Raw genomic sequence first — 19,910 nt, forward strand, 5'->3', positions numbered from 1 at the left:
ACTACATCAAAATATAAAAGGTACACAGAACAGGAAATGACACAGTGACAAATAGTGGACCACTTCTCATTGAGCATTTCAGTTGTGGTGAATTAGAACTTAATAGATTACCCCTATTCTATCAAAACCTGGGGGCTCTCTCCTTACCGTGGTCACTGCTGTGCGAGGATGAAATTTGTCACAATCCACACCTTCCACAATGAGGTTATATTGCTTCACAGTTTCATAGTCTGGCTGTGTGGTGAGTTCAATCATTCCAGAGAGAGGGTGAATCCAGAACCTTTGTACAGTTTGGATGTCTCCACTGGCTATTCTGTATGTCACACAGTCTAATGGCTGGTCTTCATCAATGGCAGTCACTCTTCCAACTTTGTAGAAAGCTGCCAATAACATTTATTGAGGTTCATTCTTGTCATGTAGAAATACTACTTTCAAAAGCTTAGCATGTCTTTGCCTTCCAAATAGTTTCATGGTTTCTCAAAGGGTCAGTCTGAAACCTTTTGGGCAATGAAATGTTAGTTTGAAAAGCTAAACTCTGCATGATGTAGGGCAGATTTGTAGATTGTCCTCTTCTACTGTAAACCACATGGCATGAGTCAAATGATACAGTTAACATTTAGCTTACATGTGTTGCATGCTTATCTTCTACCAGGTATTTTGCTAAGATTAGCATCAGATAATGGCTCACAGCACAGATTCTGGAACCAGACTGCCTTGGTTCTGAATCTTGGCTCTGCCACTTATTAACTGTAATTCATTGGAAAATTCTATAACCTCTGTGGGCCTCAGGTTCTTTATCTACACACTAGGAATGATAACTTTATCATACAGAGTTGTAAGGATTATATGAGTTAAAATATATAAATCACATAGAAAAATGCTTGATATATAGTAAATGCAATATAAGAATTAGCTATTTTTTTATACACATCATCCCAGTGAACCTTCTCAGCAGCCTTATGGTATATGTGTTATTAATATACTCATTTTACAGACAAGCAAACTGCAGTTCAGTGGTGTTAAGTAACGTACCCAAGGTCACAAAGCTAGGAATGGTACTGCCAAAATTCATATCTGTGTCTGCTGAATCTACAGCCCACATTTAAAAAATCACTTTGCTATAATTCCAGTGTGTAGTTCCCCAAAATAATCTTTTAGAAGAAAGATGGATGTGGTCGATTGATTACAAATCCAGAATATGAAAGCCCAACTTTTTGCTTGTGTAAAAGCATCATTATTAAGAGAAAGTTATCACAACTGATAGAAGACCTCAGAAAACAGATGGTAAACTCACCACGTTCATAAATTCCTGGACAAAGATGGTGCATTTTCACACTTAATACCTGGTGAAGTATAATGGGAAGCTTATTCTTCTGTAGGTATAACATTAAACTTTTTATAAAACTAAAAGCTATTTTGATCATCTTTAGCTAAGTTTAAAATAGAGTACTTACAATACTCTGTAACTCTGCCATATTTTTCCATCAAAAACTATTGGAAATGAAACGTGTTTTCCCTTGTAATTTGTAATCCAGGATGATTTAATTTTCTTAAGTGTTATTGTAAATTATTTCTGATAAAGGAATTTTTTTGCCTATGCCTACCTCCCTCCAGAGCCTTTTTGTCAATGAAAAATTCAGCTACTTATTATATACCATCTGAAGTTTTTTGTTTTGTTTTGTTTTACTTTAAAGCTTATAGACTACCATATAGATTAGCATAATTTTGTTAGGATAAAAAACTCATATAGTCCTCAAGGCACACACATATTCTCTGTGCTAATCAGCACAATGTGAAAAAGATTTCCACTTCAGTGAATTTTTTAATGTCCTCAAAGTCTGTAAGCTAAATGTTTGGTATTCTGAGGAAAGTTTGTTTTCAGAGTAGTTTTAACTTCCAATTTCCTCCTCTAAAGCAAATTGGCAGTGAACTGTGAAGATTTTTGTCTCCTCTGATTTGTATTTCTCAAAACACCAACCATCCCCTAATTTAATTTAGTTTATGTACTGTCGTAGGGAAGATCAAGGGATGACTTAAAAGAAAAAAGACAAGGTAAAAGTTCTGGCACATTGTAGACATTCAATAAGTGTTAGTTGTGGTTATTACTATTATTATTGGCATTGCTGTTGTTGCTACTATAAGTTTGCATACAGACAATTATCAGTTTATCCCTATTTCATATACCATAAATATGGTAATCTCCATTCTACAGATAAGAACTCAAAGACACCTGGAAGTTATGTGACCTACTTAAGGTCATTTGACTGATTAACACTGGCAGAGACAGAATTTGAGTAATGGCTCCAATACTCATATATTTTCTGTTTTATCATGTTGTTCCTTTATGAAGACCTAAAAGTCTTCTCCCTGGTACAGCAGGTCAGTAGCCACTTATTTGGAGAACAGTACATATAGGAACGACCCATGTATCTCTTTGTATGAATTCTCAGAAGTTGTTTTCAGAATTTTGGTGACCTCAGTCCTCAAAACCCATCCAAAAAAATGCAGCCTGGAATACTCAGCAGAGAACTGGACCAGGAATTTGGAGTCTGCATTTAGCCATCATCTTTGCCACTCACTAGTTGTGTGTCCTAATTCTCTTGCCAGCCCCAATTTCCTCTAAGTAAAATGAAGAGGTTGAATGTTTTTAACTCAGATCAACAGTACTGTAATAAAAAATTCTAAATCCTTCTTCTTAGCTATCAAGAAGGTAGTAAATTATGCTTAACAAAACATAGATGTTTTCAATACATTTAGAGAGTTTCACCTTCAGAACATAAAATTACATTTCAGGACAACTTTGGACAGTTGGAAAAGAAACCAACATAAAACACTTGATTCCCGTAAAACACTGTTTTTAAAAATGCCGGACTCAAGAGGTAAAGCTAAAGAGATGGTAAAAAGATCAGGGATTTCCAGAGGCTGGGGGTAGGGGGAAAGGGATGAATAGGTAAAGTACAGAAGACTTTTAGGGCATTGAAACTGTTCTGTATAATATCATAATGGTGGATACATATCATTATACATTTGTCCAAACTTGTAGAATGTATACTACCAAGAGTGAGCCCAAAGTAAGCTATGGGCTTTGGGTAATAATGGTATGTTAGTGTATGTTTATCAGTTGTAATAAATGTATCACTCTGGTGAGAGTAGCTGATAGTGGAGGAAGCAATACATGTGTGAGGTCAGAGGGTGTATGGGAGATCTCTGTACCTTCTGTTCAGTTTTGTTGTAAGCCTAAAACTGCTCCAAAAAAAAAAGTCTTTATTTTAAAATGGCAGTTTCTTATTTTTAAATCTAGACTGGTTGTTAACTTTGGAGTGTCACTGAATCCCTTTGATAATCTAATAAAAAGCTATGGGTCTTCCCTGCAAGGACCCTTGAAGCCAGTGGTCAGACACTTTGCTCCAGATTTACAATTTATAAGCAAAGAGATAACGAGAAACTTGTGAACTATTTAACTTCTGCATAAAGACTCATTATAGTGCCCCTTTAACTCTAGAACCCCCTGGAGCTGGACGGCCACCTCAGAACTAAGATAACACCAAGGGAGGAAAGAAGTTACTGTAATGAGGTTCTATGAACAAAAGATTACTCAGAAATCAATATTAGTCCTACTGAAATGATAACAAAAAGTCAATAGGGGAAAAACTAGGATCCTGTGTACAGTTATTCGGTTTATATGCAACTTTTCTGGAAAGTTGGTCATATATTGTAAGATTCGATTGTGTTATGTTCCATAAGTAGGATATAAATAGGTGTGCATTTAGTTTACTGAAAGGTTAAGAACTTGTCCAAAACTGCATGATGAGGCAAATGAAGAACTGAAGTTCAAATGCATGGGTTTATTATTTCCTAATCTCTCCTCAGAACTGTTGTCTAATGAGTATAGTTGTCTGCCAAGGAAATAAGCTGGTTCAGAGTAGTGCGGGATGCACCAAGTGATGTGCTGGCAAATGTTTGACAGCCATCTGGGGAATAAAAAAAGTGTGTATTTGTGTGTGTGTATTATTAAATGTGTGTGAATATATAGCCACATAAATACCTAAGCTTACTATAAATTTTACTGATATAAAAGATGTATAGCATAACATTTACAAATAATGATGAAATATACAATACTCTTTATTGTGAATTCCCAGAGAGATGATTCATTCTCGCAAATTGCTTCCATTGATTTTTGTCAAACTCTCCGATCCATAAACCTAGTATGATGGCAATTGACAAATGAGGGTAGTTCCAATATGAATGTTGGTTGATGTTTTCCTTTATGTTAAAGAGTAAGATGAAAGTGAAACAGCATCAGAGCTTCATTAGTTCATCAAGGAGAGGAATGACTTCTTTCCTGAACTGGATGATAGGTTTTGATTGCTAGAAGACTATTTCCACAATTTTTGTGATACAATAATAGGTTTAAACAGACTTTAATCTTTATTATTACCATTTTCTCTTATCACTTTCTTAAGTCTAGAAAATCCAAAGAAAAATGAATCAAGTCCCAATACATAGTTTTTGTGTATTCCCATAGTATAAATATCCATGATTGCCAACATTAAGCTATCCACATAATAAAACTAAGTGGGAAGAGAGGTGCACACCATTATACATACAGAATGTCACCATGCAGATCCAATACCTCAAGGACATGGATGATAGTAAAATGCAGTAACATAATTAAGAAGTGCTGAGTTTTGAGGTGTTTACGAATTTTGTCTTTAACATAGTTTATATAATTTTATTTTTAATGACTGTTGCTAGTAATCAGATCATAAAATTCCTGAAAATTTAATAATGGCCCTTGTAATCCAGTGTGGTCTCACTCTAGCACACAACTAGTTCCATCCGTCCCTCAAAGCATTCAAGCCAAGCCTGGAAGACCACCCTCCAGAGATGCTGAGGAAGGCATATCTTTCTCTCTTGGATGATAGAAGATACAAATATTACCTCTGCTCTCCTTTCCTAATCTAATGTTCCTTGGTTTATGCTAGCAAATATGTCCTAATTAATATCTAACTCATAGTTGAGATAGGGTGCTGACCAAGATCTTGACTTTGGACCTGAAATCTGACCTCAGATAGTCACAGGATTTAAACTTCATGGATGATGCCCACATTGCCTACCTTCTTTATACTTGGAGCTAATTCAGAGGCAAGAGGGAAGAGAAATGGAATAAAGTTAATATGTGTATTTGTCCATTACAAGAAATCCTAGATCTGACATCAGATTTCAAGAGAGCCTTTGGGGAACCATAAGGATGATACAGTGAGAGAATTACTGGTGAAAATGAACTTCTCAGAAGGTCTGGAGCCCCACAATGCTCCCTCATCTGCTTATGTTTTGTCAACTTACATACTCTTTTCCATTAGTTGCTCATTTGAGATCTGGTGGGAGTCTTTAACATATTCTTTAACACCATATACTTTAACACCATAGAAATGAGGGATCTCTTACCTCCTGATGTTTCCGGAACAGAGAATGAATAGTGTGTAGCTTTAAATACAGGGCTGAAATCATTGGCAGGAGCAACCTCTACGATGATTGTCACAGTTACTATAAAAATGAACAGTGAATAAAAACACTTTGTTGTAGTGATTATATTCTACAAACAAGCTGTCCCCCAAAACAGGCTTACTGGAGCATTTTGAAACTATGATAGGGTACGCTGCATTCTCAAGGGACACAAACAAATTCTGGTGCTAGCCAGACCAATTAATTAGTTTAAGATACTTTATGCAATAGTTATATATGTTGATACATATCATATATGGATATATGTCATATATAAGTATTATATATTTTATACAAGAGAGTTTATTTTCTTGAGTACAGTCTCTTCCATTAGAGAGATGGGGTGTCACTCTCTACCCAGGAGAGGACATTCTGCATTCTGCTTTTAAATATATCCTAGGAATTATAATGGAAGAAGACTCAAAAAAATCATGTTCAAGGATTAGCTTTGACATGTGCTCCATGTCCAAAAAAGCTAGGCCTTGAACCAGCTTAACTTCTCAGAGGCCCAGTTTCTTCACCAGTAAAGAGGAATGCATCAATTTCAAGCTCCTACTTCACAATGTCTATATGAGGACAAAATGACCGTGCCCAAGGAAGTTTTTTCACACTATCAAAGGTCAAGTAAAAAGTAGTCATTGCATTTTGTTCCTCTTAGCCAGAAGTTTGTATAATGTGTGTTATAGAAAAGGAATTCTATATTCAGATCAGCAAGCTCAAACAAGCATATCAGAAAGTTGTCAAAAGGAAGGAATTTGATGGTCAAACATGAAAGCAAGCAAATTGTAAACACAGAAACTTTTTATAATAAAAATAAATAATAATTAACATTTATTGTGCAGAGCACTGATTCAGTATTACTGTCCTCACTTTACAAATGAGAAGACTGAGATCCACAAAGTTTTTTGCCAAGGGCACCAAACTGGAAAGTCCCTGAGTGGGTAGGTGTTGGACTACGTTGTATCTGCTAACATCTCCCAAAATGTCCTCTCTAAGACACTAATATGTCAAATGCAAAAGACTAAGTTAAACAAACATAAAAAGGTTGCTTTATGGCAAGACTTCTTAGGGTTTCTGATATGTCATTATATATTTTTTAACTTCCAGATATGCATTGTTCCCCAAATTTACTTGACCATGGAATTCTTTCATGAATTATCTTGTAGAGCTTATGTTCTGAAGAATGCCTTTGTTTATTCACTCTCCTGAAAATCTAAGCCACATGTGTCAAACAAAGAATTTATATCTGGGATCCATAGAACCTTTATTTCAAGGAATCTATGGTATTTAAAAAAAATTAAGGTATCATTGATATACAATTTTATGAAGGTTTCACATTAACCAGCATTGTGGTTACAACATTCATGCATATTATCAAGTCCTCCTCACACACCCCTCTACAGTCACTCTCTATCAGTGTAGTAAGATGCTATAGCGTCACTACTTGTTCTTTCCATGATGTACTGCCTTCCCTGAGACCTACCTATATTGTGAATGCTGATTATAATTCCCCTTAATCCCCTTCTCCCTCCCTCCCCACCCCTTTCCCTTTGGTAACTGCTAGTCCCTTCTTGGGGCTTATGAGTCTGCTGCTGTTTTGTTTCTTCAGTTTTGCTTTGTTGTTATACTCCATAAATGAGAGAAATCTTGTCTTTTTCCACCTGGGTTATTTCACTGAGCATAATACCCTCTAGCTCCATTCATGTTGTTGCAAAAGGTAGAATTTTTCTTTTTATGGCTGAATAATATTCCACTGTATATATGTACCACATCTTCTTTATCCATTCATCCAGTGATGGACACTTAAGTTGCTTCCATATCTTGGCCATTGTAAATATGGTTGTGATAAACATAGGGGTGCATATGTCTTTTTGAATCAGAGATTTTGTTTTCTTTAGGTAAAGTCCTAGGAGTGGAATTCCTGGGTCGAATGGTGTTTCTATTTTTATTTTTTTGAGGAACCTCCATATTGCTTTCCACAATGGTTGAACTAATTTGCATTCCCATCAACAGTGGAGGAGGGTTCCCCTTTCTCCACATTCCTGCCAGCATTTGTTGTTTCTTGTCTTTTGGATGTTGACCATCCTAACTGGTGGGAGGTGATATCTCACTGTGGTTTTAATTTGCATTTCCCTGATAATTAGCAATGTGGAGCATCTTTTCGTGTGCCTGTTGGCCATCTGAATTTCTTCTGTGGAGAATTGTCTGTTCAGATCCTCCACCCATTTTTTAGTAAGATTTTTTTTTTTTGGGTGTTGAGGCTTGTGAGCTCTTTATATATTTTGGATGTTAACCCCTTATCAATTAGTCTTTATGAATTTATTCTCCCATACTATAGGATGCCTTTTGTTCTGCTGATGGTGTCCTTTGCTGTACAGAAGCTTTTTAGTTTGATGTAGTCTCATTTGTTTATTTTTGCTTTCACTTCCCTTGCCTAAGGAGATGCATACAGGAAAAAGTTGCTCATGTTTATATTCAAGAGATTTTTGTCTATGTTTTATTCTATGAGTTTTATGGTTTCCTGACTTACATGCAGGTCTTTGATCCATTTTGAGTTTACTTTTGTGTATGGAGTTAGACAGTAATCCAGTTTCATTCTCTTACATGTAGCTGTCCAGTTTTGCCAGCACCATTTGTTGAAGAGTCTCTTTTCCCCATTAAATATTCATGGCTTCTTTATTGTATATTAATTGGCCATATATGTGTGGGTTTATATCTGGGCTCTCTATTCTGTTCCATTGATCTTTGGGTCTATTTTTATGTCAGTACCAAACTGTCTTGATTACTGTGACATTGTAGTAGAGCTTGAAGTTAGGGAGCATAATACACCCCCAGCTTTGTTATTCCTTCTCAGGATTGCTTTGGCTATTCAGGGTCTTTTGTGGTTTCATATGAATCTTAGAACTATTTGTTCTAGTTCATTTGAAGAATTCTGTTGGTATTTTGGTAGGGATTAGATTGCCTTAGGCAGGATGGCCATTTTGACAATATTAATTTTTCCTAACCATGAGCATGGATGTGTTTCCATTTATTGGTATTTTCTTTAATTTCTGTCATGAGTGTCTTATAGTTTTCAGGGTATAGGTCTTTCACTTCCTTGGTTAGGTTTATTCCTAGGTATTTTTTTTTTCTTTTTGATGCAGTTGTGAATAGAATTGTTTTTCTGATTTCTCTTTCTGCTAGTTCATTGTTAATGTATAGGAATGTAACAAATTTCTGTGTATTAATTTTGTATCCTGCAACTTTGCTGAATTCAGATATTAGATCTAGTAGTTTTGGAGTGGATTCTTTAGGATTTTGGTGTACAATATCATGTCATATGCAAACAGTGACAGCTTAACTTCTTCTTTACCAATCTGGATGCCTTTTATTTCTTTGTATTGTCTGATTGCCATGGCTAGAACTCCAGAACTATGAAAGTGGAGAGAGTGGGCATCCTTGTTTTGTTCCCAATCTTAAAGGAAAGGCTTTTGGCTTCTCACTGTTAAGTATGATGTTGGCTGTGGGTTTGTTATATATGGCCTTTATTATGTGAGGTGCTTGCCCTCAATACCCATTTTGTTGAGAGTTTTTATCATGAATAGATGTTGAATTTTGTCAAATGCTTTTTCAGCATCTATTGAGATGATCATGTGACTTTTGTCCTTCTTTTTCTTGATATCGTGGATGATGTTGATTGATTTTTGAATATTGTACCATCCTTGTGTCCCTGGAATAAATTCCACTTGATCATGATGGATGATTTCTTTGATGTATTTTTTAATTTGGTTTGCTAATATTGTTGAGGATTGTTGCATTTATGTTCATCAGGGATATTGGTCTATAATTTTCTCTTTTTGTAGTGTCTTTGGCTGGTTTTGGTATTGGAGTGATGCTGGCCTCAGAATGAGTTTGGAAGTATTCCCTTGTCTTCTACTTTTTGGAAAAACTTTAAGGAGGATGGGTATTAGGTCTTCACTAAATGTTAGATAAAATTTAGTGATAAAGCCATCTGGTCCAGGAGTTTTGTTCTTAGGTAGTTTTTTTTTTTCGATTTCATTGCTGGTAATTGGATTTTCTATTTCTTCTGGGTCAGTTTTGGAAGGTTGTATTTTTGTAGAAAGTTGTCCATTTCTTCTAGGTTATCCAATTTGTTGCCATATAATTTTTCATAGTATTCTCTAATAATTATTTGTATTTCTGTGGCTTCTGTAGGCATTATTTATATTTTTATGTATGTTATGATGTGTACTTTTCTAGGAAAAGAGTCTATAGCTTCCATCTGCATCTCAGAGTTATCCTTGACCCCTAAGAAAGGTGAAGAAGCAATGTTCTATGGAGACAGGTGATTTATGGTAAAACCTATGTATTTCCTTTAATAGATTTAATTTATGTGTACAGGAGCTGGTGCTGTTTACAACTTTGCCATACTGTGATTTTTATTGCATCCATAAAGACTCAAACTTGTGCTAATCAGTTGGCCTATAAAAATAGACTGAACCATGTGTAAGGTGTTACAAGCATGCTTTATGAGCAGTTGCTGTGAATATTTTGGGGTGTGCGTACTAGAGAGGATATGGATTTATTGCTGTGAGAGAATTTTTTTTTCCATGTTGAAGGAAGACTCAAATCTGCTGCCAGGAGTAGATTCTTTTTGATTAGTTAGGCCACTGATTCAATACAGCACATAATTTAAATCTGTGCCTCAGGGTGTTTTGCAGTTAGCAAAACCATGACTGTTCAATCAACAGATGCCAAGTGACGTAAGCCATGCAATCTGCGTAAATTCAATTCATTGTAGAAAAGGCTCATTGCAACATAGCTGGCCCAAAATGTGGAGATAGTTACAATAAGACCAAATGGCAGAAGGGCGACCACTGTGAAACTTGGCAAGTGTCTCATGATTTGCATTAGTAATGGCTCTCCCTATATCATAAAATAATTCAAATAAAATACAAAAAAACCACACATCCAACTATCTATATGTTTGGACTACATGTTACCCAGTATCTGGTTATTTCCAAATACGAGATGTTTGGCATGATTAAATGTTATGGACTGAATATGTGTGTCCCTCCAAAATTCATATATTAAAATCTATTTCCCCAGTGTCCTAACATTAGGGGTGGTGAGACCTTTCAGAGATAATTAGGTTATATGGGTAGAGCCCTCATCAATGGGATTAGAGCCCTTATAAAAAAGATGTCAGAGTCCCCCTTACCCCTCTGCCATGTAAGGTCCAGTTAGAAGATGAACATCTAAGAACCAGGAAGCAGACCCTTAATGGACACTAAATCTGCCAGGGCCTTGATCTTGGAATTTCTAGTCCCCAGACTGTGAGAAATACATTTCTGTTGTTTGCAAGCCACCCAGTCTTTGGTATGTTATTATTATAGTAGCCCAAGTGGACTAAGACACTAGATATAGAGTCATTTAAGTCTCAAGCATACAGTTGGTTTCCACATATCCCCTGCCACTTCTAGCTCCAAAGTCCTCTAGCCAAAGCTGTACTTAACAATTATGTTTTGCTTAAGGTGCTGCAAGAACGTGAAAAAGACTCCCCTGATCTAATGATAACTTCCAACGTGAATCTATCTTAGTTTTCCCCTTCCTCCTTTCCTAATTTAACAAAACAATTCCAAATATAATGAACCTTTACATTTTAAAATCCAAAATGAAGAGCGTAGGGGAAAGGCACTTACTGCTCCTTGAGAAGTCTGTTAAGCTTACCTGTATGGGAGGGATGTAGGTCATCAAATACTGAAATTGTCATTTCATAGATATGTCCAGCTGCAACTGTCTCTGGGTTTTCATAATCCAATTCTTGGGCAACCTTGTAGAACATTATTTCAAGAAAAATGGCCGACTTTTAAAAAATGTACATTCTAGAAAAGGCAAGTGTAAGACTATTTTCATTTAACAAAGATGGCATTCAAATAAGCCTGAGACTGGCTAAAGGCTAATGCACAAAAGTCAGTATTTTGGTGGAACAAAAGGACATCTTTGATCTTATTTCAGAGCAGTTTATTTTGGGACAAAGTATCCTGGCATAGTGGAAGAAAAGCGTGCTGGGTCATATGCTGTCTTCATTGCATGCTAATTTCGTAATCTTAGGTGAAATATTTAAAAAGAGAAAACTTTATACAAGTACTTTGTAAATGAAAAAGCATTATAACGAATATAGTTCTTGCTATTATGACAAGTCACTCACCATTTTTAAAATATTTATTAAGTACTAGTTAAGTGCCAGGTACAGTTGTAGGGATGAGGGATATTGTAATAAGCAAGATGATCCCATAGCAAAGACTTGAAGACATTCTTCATTTAATAGTATTGGTGCAAATTGCAGTGGGCATTAACTGGAATGGATCAGTATGACATCAAGTACTCAGGTGCTTGAGAAAAACATTTTTAAAATTTAGCATCTCATTTATTCACTCATTAAGATATATTGAGTACCCACTATGCATGAAGGACTGTAGGAGGTGTTGGTACACAAAAATGAATCACTCAGAACTTTATGTAAAGCTGTAGTCTAATGAGAAAAGACCAAGAATCAAATAGGTAGTAACGGAATGTAAAGAGTGTTTGGACAGGGGAGGTAGAACTTATAAGGGGAGCTCAAAGCATGGAGAACTAAGCCAGTTATGATAGTAAAAGAAAGCTGGTAGGAAGAAGTGGCATTTAAGACCTAAAGGAAAATCATGAAAATGTAGAAATTAGAGGTGGGTGATGGGTGGAGGGAGTTAATTCAGAAATAGAGCAAGCATATGTGAAAGCCCAAATGTTAATTAGCATCATGTTTATAAAACTTCCATCTTTATCCAAACTCCATTTAAAAAAATGACAATTTGGCATTGACTTTCAAAATGAACATCAACCCAGGAAACCTCTTAGCTCAGTGCCTGTGCTTCCAAAATTCACAACATATGCAAAACCTCAGTTTGTAGCTTATGGAATTTATCAATAAAACGTAGGGTTTGGACCAAAGAAAGAGAGAGGTCATCAGTGGCTTTCTCAATCATATCTTCTGGCAAATGGGGGGTGTTTGGTGATGTCTGAGTTAAGGAACAATCTTACCAATCTTTCAGAGACTGATGATTTGAAATAAACACCTATGGAAATTAGGAGTTGGAAGGCTTTCTTTCAAGACCAAATCCCTGTTGGAAGGCAAAACAAAAACTTACTGTGTCCATCTCCTGTCAATGTAAAGTTTATAATCCCAAGAGGGTGAAGAGAGGGGTTGCTGATCTACAACTCCCAATGCCAGGAGAATAAGCTATCTCAACACATGTAGTCAAACAGACTTATCTGTGAGGAAATCAGCATGATTTTTAGCCTCTGATTCATTTCCACAGCTAAACAGGGAGCCAGGTACTTTGTGCTCATTCTAAGAAGGAGAAAATGAAGGGTGGCAGCAAGATAATGAAGGACTTGTCCAAATGCTTCCATTCCATTAAGACAGCAGAGGAGATGAGCCTCCTTCCTCTTAGCTGTGTCAGAGTTCCTCATGCTGAATCCACCCATACTATCTCAACCATGGCCATGAAGTGACTCCCTCTCCTTGGGAAAAATTCCTGGAGATAGAGCAACTGGCACTCACCTGGATGGAATTTTCAGCATTTGGCACTTGCTCAAAGAGTTGTCCAGAACCAATTGGCCCGGAGCTTGGAGCATACTGGATTGTATCAGGAGGCTCATCAAGGTCATGACACAAGAGTTTTGCAACTATTGTATCTTTTGTAATAATTTCTTTTTCTGTGTACCTGTTTTATATTTCAAGAAGAAAAAGCAACTTAAATGGGTAATCTTTTAAGTTGTAATGCTTTCTTATAAATATCCACTAGTTTGGATAATGCAGGTGTGGCTGCCCTATTGATCCTGGGGCAGTTAGCCTAGCTTTGGAGCATAATCTGGTAAACCATTTCCCAAAAGGTGCCATGATTTTGGTATGAAGTTCCTCATTTTCTGGGACTATTGTTTGGAAGTCTATCATGGGCATCAATCCAATGGAGAAGGTCTAAGGGGAATGAGATAATTATCTGAGATTGTTCCATCTAGAACATCTGGATAGGGTGGTGAAGAAGGATAAACCTTACCATTCTATAGTCATAGTGGACTTACTTCCAGCTTACTTTTAGCAGGTCACTTCTGAGGACCAGAACATGAGACTAATCAAAGCCAATGCAATGATCAACCACATATCCAGATGAACCAATAAATCTGCTCTCCACTTACTCTGAATTCTTAACCCTCCCCACCCATCTCTGCTCACCTTATCAGATACTGATCACAGAAAGGTGAGTTGTCGTTAATGCCATGGATATAAACCATCACTGGAATTACTGCACACCGCTGGTCATTGTCACATGCCTTAATGGAGAAGGAATGAGCACGTGCAAACCCAGCTCTCTCTACATCAAGGCGGGCAGCAGTAACCATGGTCCCATGCTCTGTAACAAAACAGCACATCTTGCTGCAAACTGGTCCACGGTGTTATTTCAAAATCATCTTATTATATTGTGATGGAAAAGATAAAATGATTTTTGCCACATTCATTAGAATTAAGAAATAGATTAAAAATGTAGGCGCCGTATTTAATTATTTGTTCACCATGATACCTTCATTAATCATATTAGCTAGTAGCAAAAACAAAGTTGTTCTTGACTTAGGGGAACCGAGAACACTTTCTAGAAGAGGAGGCCTTAATTTTAGGGTTTGAAGGATATGTACAATAAGGAAATGGTGGTGAGTGGTGAGTGGGAGTGGATGATTCTCAGCAGAGAGTACATCATACATGAACACACAGTAAGGAGGTCATGACTCACTATACTTTCCTTCTAATCCATCCACCCATTCGTTGAACACACATTTATTGAGTGCCAACTATGTGCCAAGAACTGTGCTGAGTATGCTATATTCCACAATTAAGTCCCTGCCTTTATGGCATTCACAATCTGGGCTGGGAGACAAACACTAAACAAATGAAAAAAAGAGAAAAATTCAAGTAGACATATTAGTAAGGAAATGAAAATTGACATGATAGAAATAATGTCTAATGGGCAGGTTCTGAAAAATGCAAGGACAGAGGCCTGAGCCCAGCAGCCTAGTCATATGCCTGCAGTGTCATAAACAAGGGGAGACAAGGAACAGAATGAGGTTGGAGAGACGAAAAGGACCAGAGAAAACAGGGTCTTGGGAACGAGGTAAGAAGTCTGGATTGTATTCCAAGTGCAAAGGAAAATCACAGGAGGATTTTACAAGGGGAGGGGATGGCATCCAATTTGACCTTTTTAAAAATTCATTCTAGCTGCTCTAAAGAGACTGTTGGAAGGGATAAAAGTTCAGTAAGAGATCAAGCAGTAATTCAGATACAAGGGAACAGTGGCTGTCTTGATTTGTGCTCCCCTAGAAGCAGAAGCTGAGATGAGGATTTGAGTGCAAGTGGTTTATTTGGGACAGCATGACATGGGGGAAGTGAGACACAGAAGAGAAGTGTGCCACTGAAGAGTACATTTTCAGGCACAGGTTACCACTGTGGGCAACTAGAGCTTAATACTACTGGGGAACTCTGGAAGCCAGTACAAAACATACACTCAAAATTGTCCTACACCAGTGCAAGGAGCTGGAGTATTTATACACCAGCTCTCCAGCCATTGGTTAAGAGTTTGTAGGTGTGGGTAATATTTTTCCAACACTTCAATCTGCCCAGTGTGTGGGAGGGGCGAGGGCGATGTCAGACCCCAAATAATCCCTCAAGCAATGTACTAGCAGTTTAAAGTCGTGCCGCTAAATGTTAAGGGCTGAGGACATGTGAGTGGAACATTGATAGCCTCTGCTACAATGCTGTACTGAAGATGACCACCTTTCTTCTCAGCCAAGGAAGAAGCCTTACATACCACATAGTCTAATCCACTCCCAGCTTCAGACACAGCTGATTGGAAGAGAAATGAATAACTGACTCTAGAAAGTCATTGAATTCTCTCTCACACAGATTTGGACCTGAAGCAGAGAGAAGAGTGATTTAGATCTAAGATGAGCCAGAAGGTCAGGTAGAGCACAGAACCAAGGTAGTCATTTTGTAGCAGCCGGGAAGAGTCACATGTTAGCTCATGCGTGAACAAAGAAGTGAGTCTTGTGGAGATTTATTCAACAGATATTTATCAAGCATCTGCTTTGTGGTTCTTGTAAGGGCTCTGAGAGTGAAGACAATCCAACATCTGCCATCAGGAAACTCAGTCTTGCACAGAAGACAATATAAACAGATGGTCACAGTAGCACAGACTAAGATTTAATTTGCTGAGAACAATTCTCAACCTACCTTTGTCAACTGCGAAGTAAACATTCCATGGATCTAGTTCAAAGATTAAATCTCCCAAGTTATCTTCATCGGTTGCCTGGCATACGCCAATCGTTTCCCCAACTGGAATTTCTTCATCTAGTGTGATGTCAACTTTATCGTGCAGAGTTGAGTTTATAGAAGTAACACTTGTGACAGCATTTTCAATATTGAGTAAACTTGTTTTAAAAGAAAAGACTATTAAAGTGGCATTTGCTCAGTGTGTATTCTTTTCTACCCCTTGTGGTGGAGGGGTAGGGGGCTAGAAGTAGAAATGATGAACGTGAACTATGGCAACAATGCTAATAGCTAACCCATTTATTGGGCACTTGTTTATAGTTGAGACACATTGCTAAGAAGTTTTCACACTTTTTGTCATTTATTCCTCACAGCAGTTATAAAAAGTAGGTACCTTTTCTGTTTCCATTTTACAGATAATTTTTAAGAAAGTAAGTAACTTACAGAAGTAAATATCAGTAGCTCCGAGAAGATGTGGCCCTGATCCTATCCGGCTCTAGAGCCTCTATACTTAACCACTGTCCTCTTATCTCCTGTTTTAAGAACCGGTTTCTTAAAATTGCCACCCGCCAATATAACTTTATAAACTACCTGGTAATAATTTTAACCAGAATTTTCCTTGAGAGTAATGATAGATAATCCAGCCCAATCAGACACTAAGAATATATTGTACTAATAATATCTTATTCTATTGCAATTTTAAAGATTTTGTACTTTAAAACTATACTTTGCATTCAGTTTTTAAGAAAGCCTTTCCTTTGAAATTTTGCATCTTTAAGTGATTGTTTAGATCTTGTTTATCTTCTCTTCAAAAAAGAAGGAAAAAAAAAGAAAACCACTCCATTCTAATGGAAATTTTGCTAATTAATTTCAGAGACTATATTTTCATATTCAATTTTCAATGTCAAATAAAAGAATAGGTTTTATTCCCTTACCTGCAGGTAAGAATAGGGTTCTTGTTGTTGACATTGATGAGGAAAATCTTTAGATTTCCAGCAGTAAACAGACCTCCAGGATCAACCACTTTAATAACTAGTGAGAAACTGGGCATACAGCCACAGGACAGACAGCTAAGATTTTATAGTAACAAGACAGACAAGAAACTTAGAAAAGTCTGTTAATCCCCAACAGTAATAAAAAAACAAAGGGAATTCCTTAGCATGGTAGAGTAGACAAAGCCATGGCTATAGGTTCCTGCACTTAAACATTGACTTTCAATATTGAACACGATTAAAAAATGCAAAAGAGAAGATACAAGAACACCTCAAAACAACTTAATGATTATGGGGACATAGCATGGTGGTTAGTGATTAAAGCATTTTTATTTTAGCAGAGGTTTTTATGGTTTGAAGAATGAGAGTGCTTGAAATGGGGAAGGTGAATGTATCCTAATAGAAAGATGAATGTGTGTGTCCGTCAACAGTGATCCAGAGTCATTAACCATCCTGATTTGCCCAGTACTGTTTGGTTTAGCACTGAAATTCCCTTGTACAACCTGAGAAACTTCTCAGTCCCTGACAAGCCAGGGCAGTTGATCACACTTTCAGAAAAAAAAAGAATTGTATCTTACCTTGAAATGTATTCACAATTGAGAAGAAAATTTATCCTAAAAAAAAACCTGTTCTCAATTTTCTCCTTATTTCCTAATTTTTCCTACAAGAAGATGGTTATTTATGAGGGAACTCTTGACAAAAATCATAAAGCCAATCCACTTTTAAGAATAAGATGTCTGTTTAATAAATCTGGGAAGTATTAGCTACAAGAATTGAAGGAATAAGGTGTGCACAGGATCCCACAGCCAGAAACACACCAATGAACATTTGGTCTAGCTGTGCTGCTAGAGCTGACTGCAGAAAAGTTGGGAAAAGTAAGGCTTTCTAACTTTCATCAGGATTTGAATAAGCAATTTCAAACAGCCCCTCTATCTTATTTGAAGGGAGGGAATTGATAAGAATCAATGAAGCATCCACACATATGCCTTTTTTCTTACTGAAAGGTCTGCTCAGTGACCCTAGGTACTCTGAAGTTAAGAAGAAAATGAAGGAATGGTGTGCTCTCCATAGAATGTTACTGAGAAGCCATTGCTCAACTTTAGCCAAATAATTATTTATTCAAATTCTACAAAGACCTTCAGTTTTTCACTATCCGAGCCCCTGATTGCAAAGATACTGAAAGAAGGGAAAGCTTTAGTTTTTAGTTATCAAGAAAAAAGTTAATTTTAAAAAACTCCATTAATAACTTTTACCCCCATTTGTTAAAAAAATCTTGTGATTTATAAATATCTTGGAATGTGCACATTTTTCTATGAGGTATACCAGGCCAAAATAAAAGGAAATTATGATGGGCATTCTCAGTTATTCCTAGAGCTATTTATGAGATTGGGTATACACAGGGCACAGGAATTTGGGAGTAAGAGAAAATGGATAAAGATTTTGGCAATTTTTCTACCCCAAAATATATAAAGGTAATACAAATTTCAGAATGCTCTTCTATAGGAAATAAGCAGGAGAAAGCACATCCCATTTTTGAATCCTGAATCTTTTTTACTGAAGATGCTAACATTTAGGATATATCCCATTCTCAATTTTAATAATCGGGAAGAATCTCATGAGACTCAGGAGCAAGCTGATTGGAATGGCTTAAAGCTCCATTTCCTTTTCCTGTAAAGCACTTTGATGCAGAACATATGACTGAGAAGGGTGGTCATAAAAGCTGTTATAAAAATAGAAATAATAACTATGAACCAATGGCTACTGATATGGCAGATGTGGAGGAAATAAGAGAAAATGTTAGTCCATTAACTTTTCAAAGGTGCTGAATTACACTGTGAATGATTCTGCGCCCCAGCCATGCAGAGAGCAGTCCCCACCCATTTCCACCACAGGTTGCAGGCACCACCACTAAAATTATCTGGATGCTTGGCTCTGAAGAAATTGACAGGATGCAGAGAAGCCAAAATAGCCACATCTAAACTAGCAATGGTGCAATAATAGTTGAGGTGATAATTTACTATTTAAGACAATGCCAAAAGCATCTCCATTACAAATTAAGGCCGGATGGGGGGACTACTCTTGAAGAGGGAAAAATGAGCCAAAGGACAGGCATTCCAAATGAATGAAATGCCAGTAGCAGTATTTACCTTCTAGCTTTGCTCTCAAAATCAAAAACTGTTGCTGTAGAAATTGTTCCAGTGCTGTCGATTGTGAAGCCAGAGTCCTCTGGGGATAGGATGTACTGTTCATTGGATAGTAAAGAGAAAGCAAAATCTTACAAATTGGTTCACTAGTGAGATTGTGTGTGCCTCCAAGAATCAGACTGAAACCTCTCTGTACTCCGGGCCACCCCCTTCTGTCCCACCCCTCATTTAGTAGATGCTCATTAACTGTTTTCCAATAATGGTGAAGATGATGAAATTACATTTCATTCAACTTACTTTAGGCCAAAAATCTGCTCAGAAATATGAAAAATGGATTTTCTTAATATCTTAACATTCAATATGTTATCTGAACATCTTTCACTAACGACACTCCAGCCAAAGCTAAAATTAAATAAAAAAGAATTACATTGAGAGAAAAATGCTGCTCTTTAATGAGAACTCAGATTATTCTATTTGTTTGCTGATGCTGAAGATATGCTTTCTTGGGTGAGTGGGGGACAAGGAGCTGTAGAAGGGAAAACTGAAATACTGGGACATATGTTCATCTCATGTGCACAGGTACAGGCAATACTTTATCTGGTTGTTTTTCTTAGCATCTTACTGACTTTAATTCATACTGTCTTCCAGTTATTCTGTTCAATGTTTTAAACACATTGTCTTTTAATTTCCACAACAGCTTTGTTTGTAGGTTACTGATACGATGCGTTTCACAGATAGGAACACTAAGGCTTAAAAAATTCAAGGGGCTTGCTCCCAGTCTGAGAGCTGAGTGTTTAGTCACATAACGCCTCTCTGCACACCATGTCCCTGAGGAAGTCAAGGTTTCTAAACTAGGTGAGAATCAAATGATTAGAAAAAAGCTGGGATGAAATCCATGAAAGGATTAATATCAGGAGTTAATTACACTGA

The 19,910-nt window shown here is 36.9% G+C and overlaps 1 protein-coding gene across 1 annotated transcript in view; it reads right to left on the reverse strand.

Annotated features, from left to right (window-relative positions):
- LOC118972522 (cadherin-related family member 3-like) overlaps positions 1-19,910 on the reverse strand; it is a 65,788-nt gene that overhangs the window by 11,863 nt on the left and 34,015 nt on the right. The window contains exons 5-12 of the mRNA XM_073230450.1: positions 18,984-19,078; positions 16,780-16,887; positions 15,809-16,005; positions 13,763-13,940; positions 13,091-13,253; positions 11,218-11,320; positions 5,452-5,550; positions 148-380 (exon numbers count right to left, since the gene is read on the reverse strand). Coding sequence (XP_073086551.1) covers positions 148-380; positions 5,452-5,550; positions 11,218-11,320; positions 13,091-13,253; positions 13,763-13,940; positions 15,809-16,005; positions 16,780-16,887; positions 18,984-19,078 — 1,176 coding nt within the window. The remainder of the gene's footprint in view (positions 1-147; positions 381-5,451; positions 5,551-11,217; positions 11,321-13,090; positions 13,254-13,762; positions 13,941-15,808; positions 16,006-16,779; positions 16,888-18,983; positions 19,079-19,910) is intronic.

Source organism: Manis javanica, chromosome 3 (assembly GCF_040802235.1).
Source record: "Manis javanica isolate MJ-LG chromosome 3, MJ_LKY, whole genome shotgun sequence".
Taxonomy (NCBI): domain Eukaryota; kingdom Metazoa; phylum Chordata; class Mammalia; order Pholidota; family Manidae; genus Manis; species Manis javanica.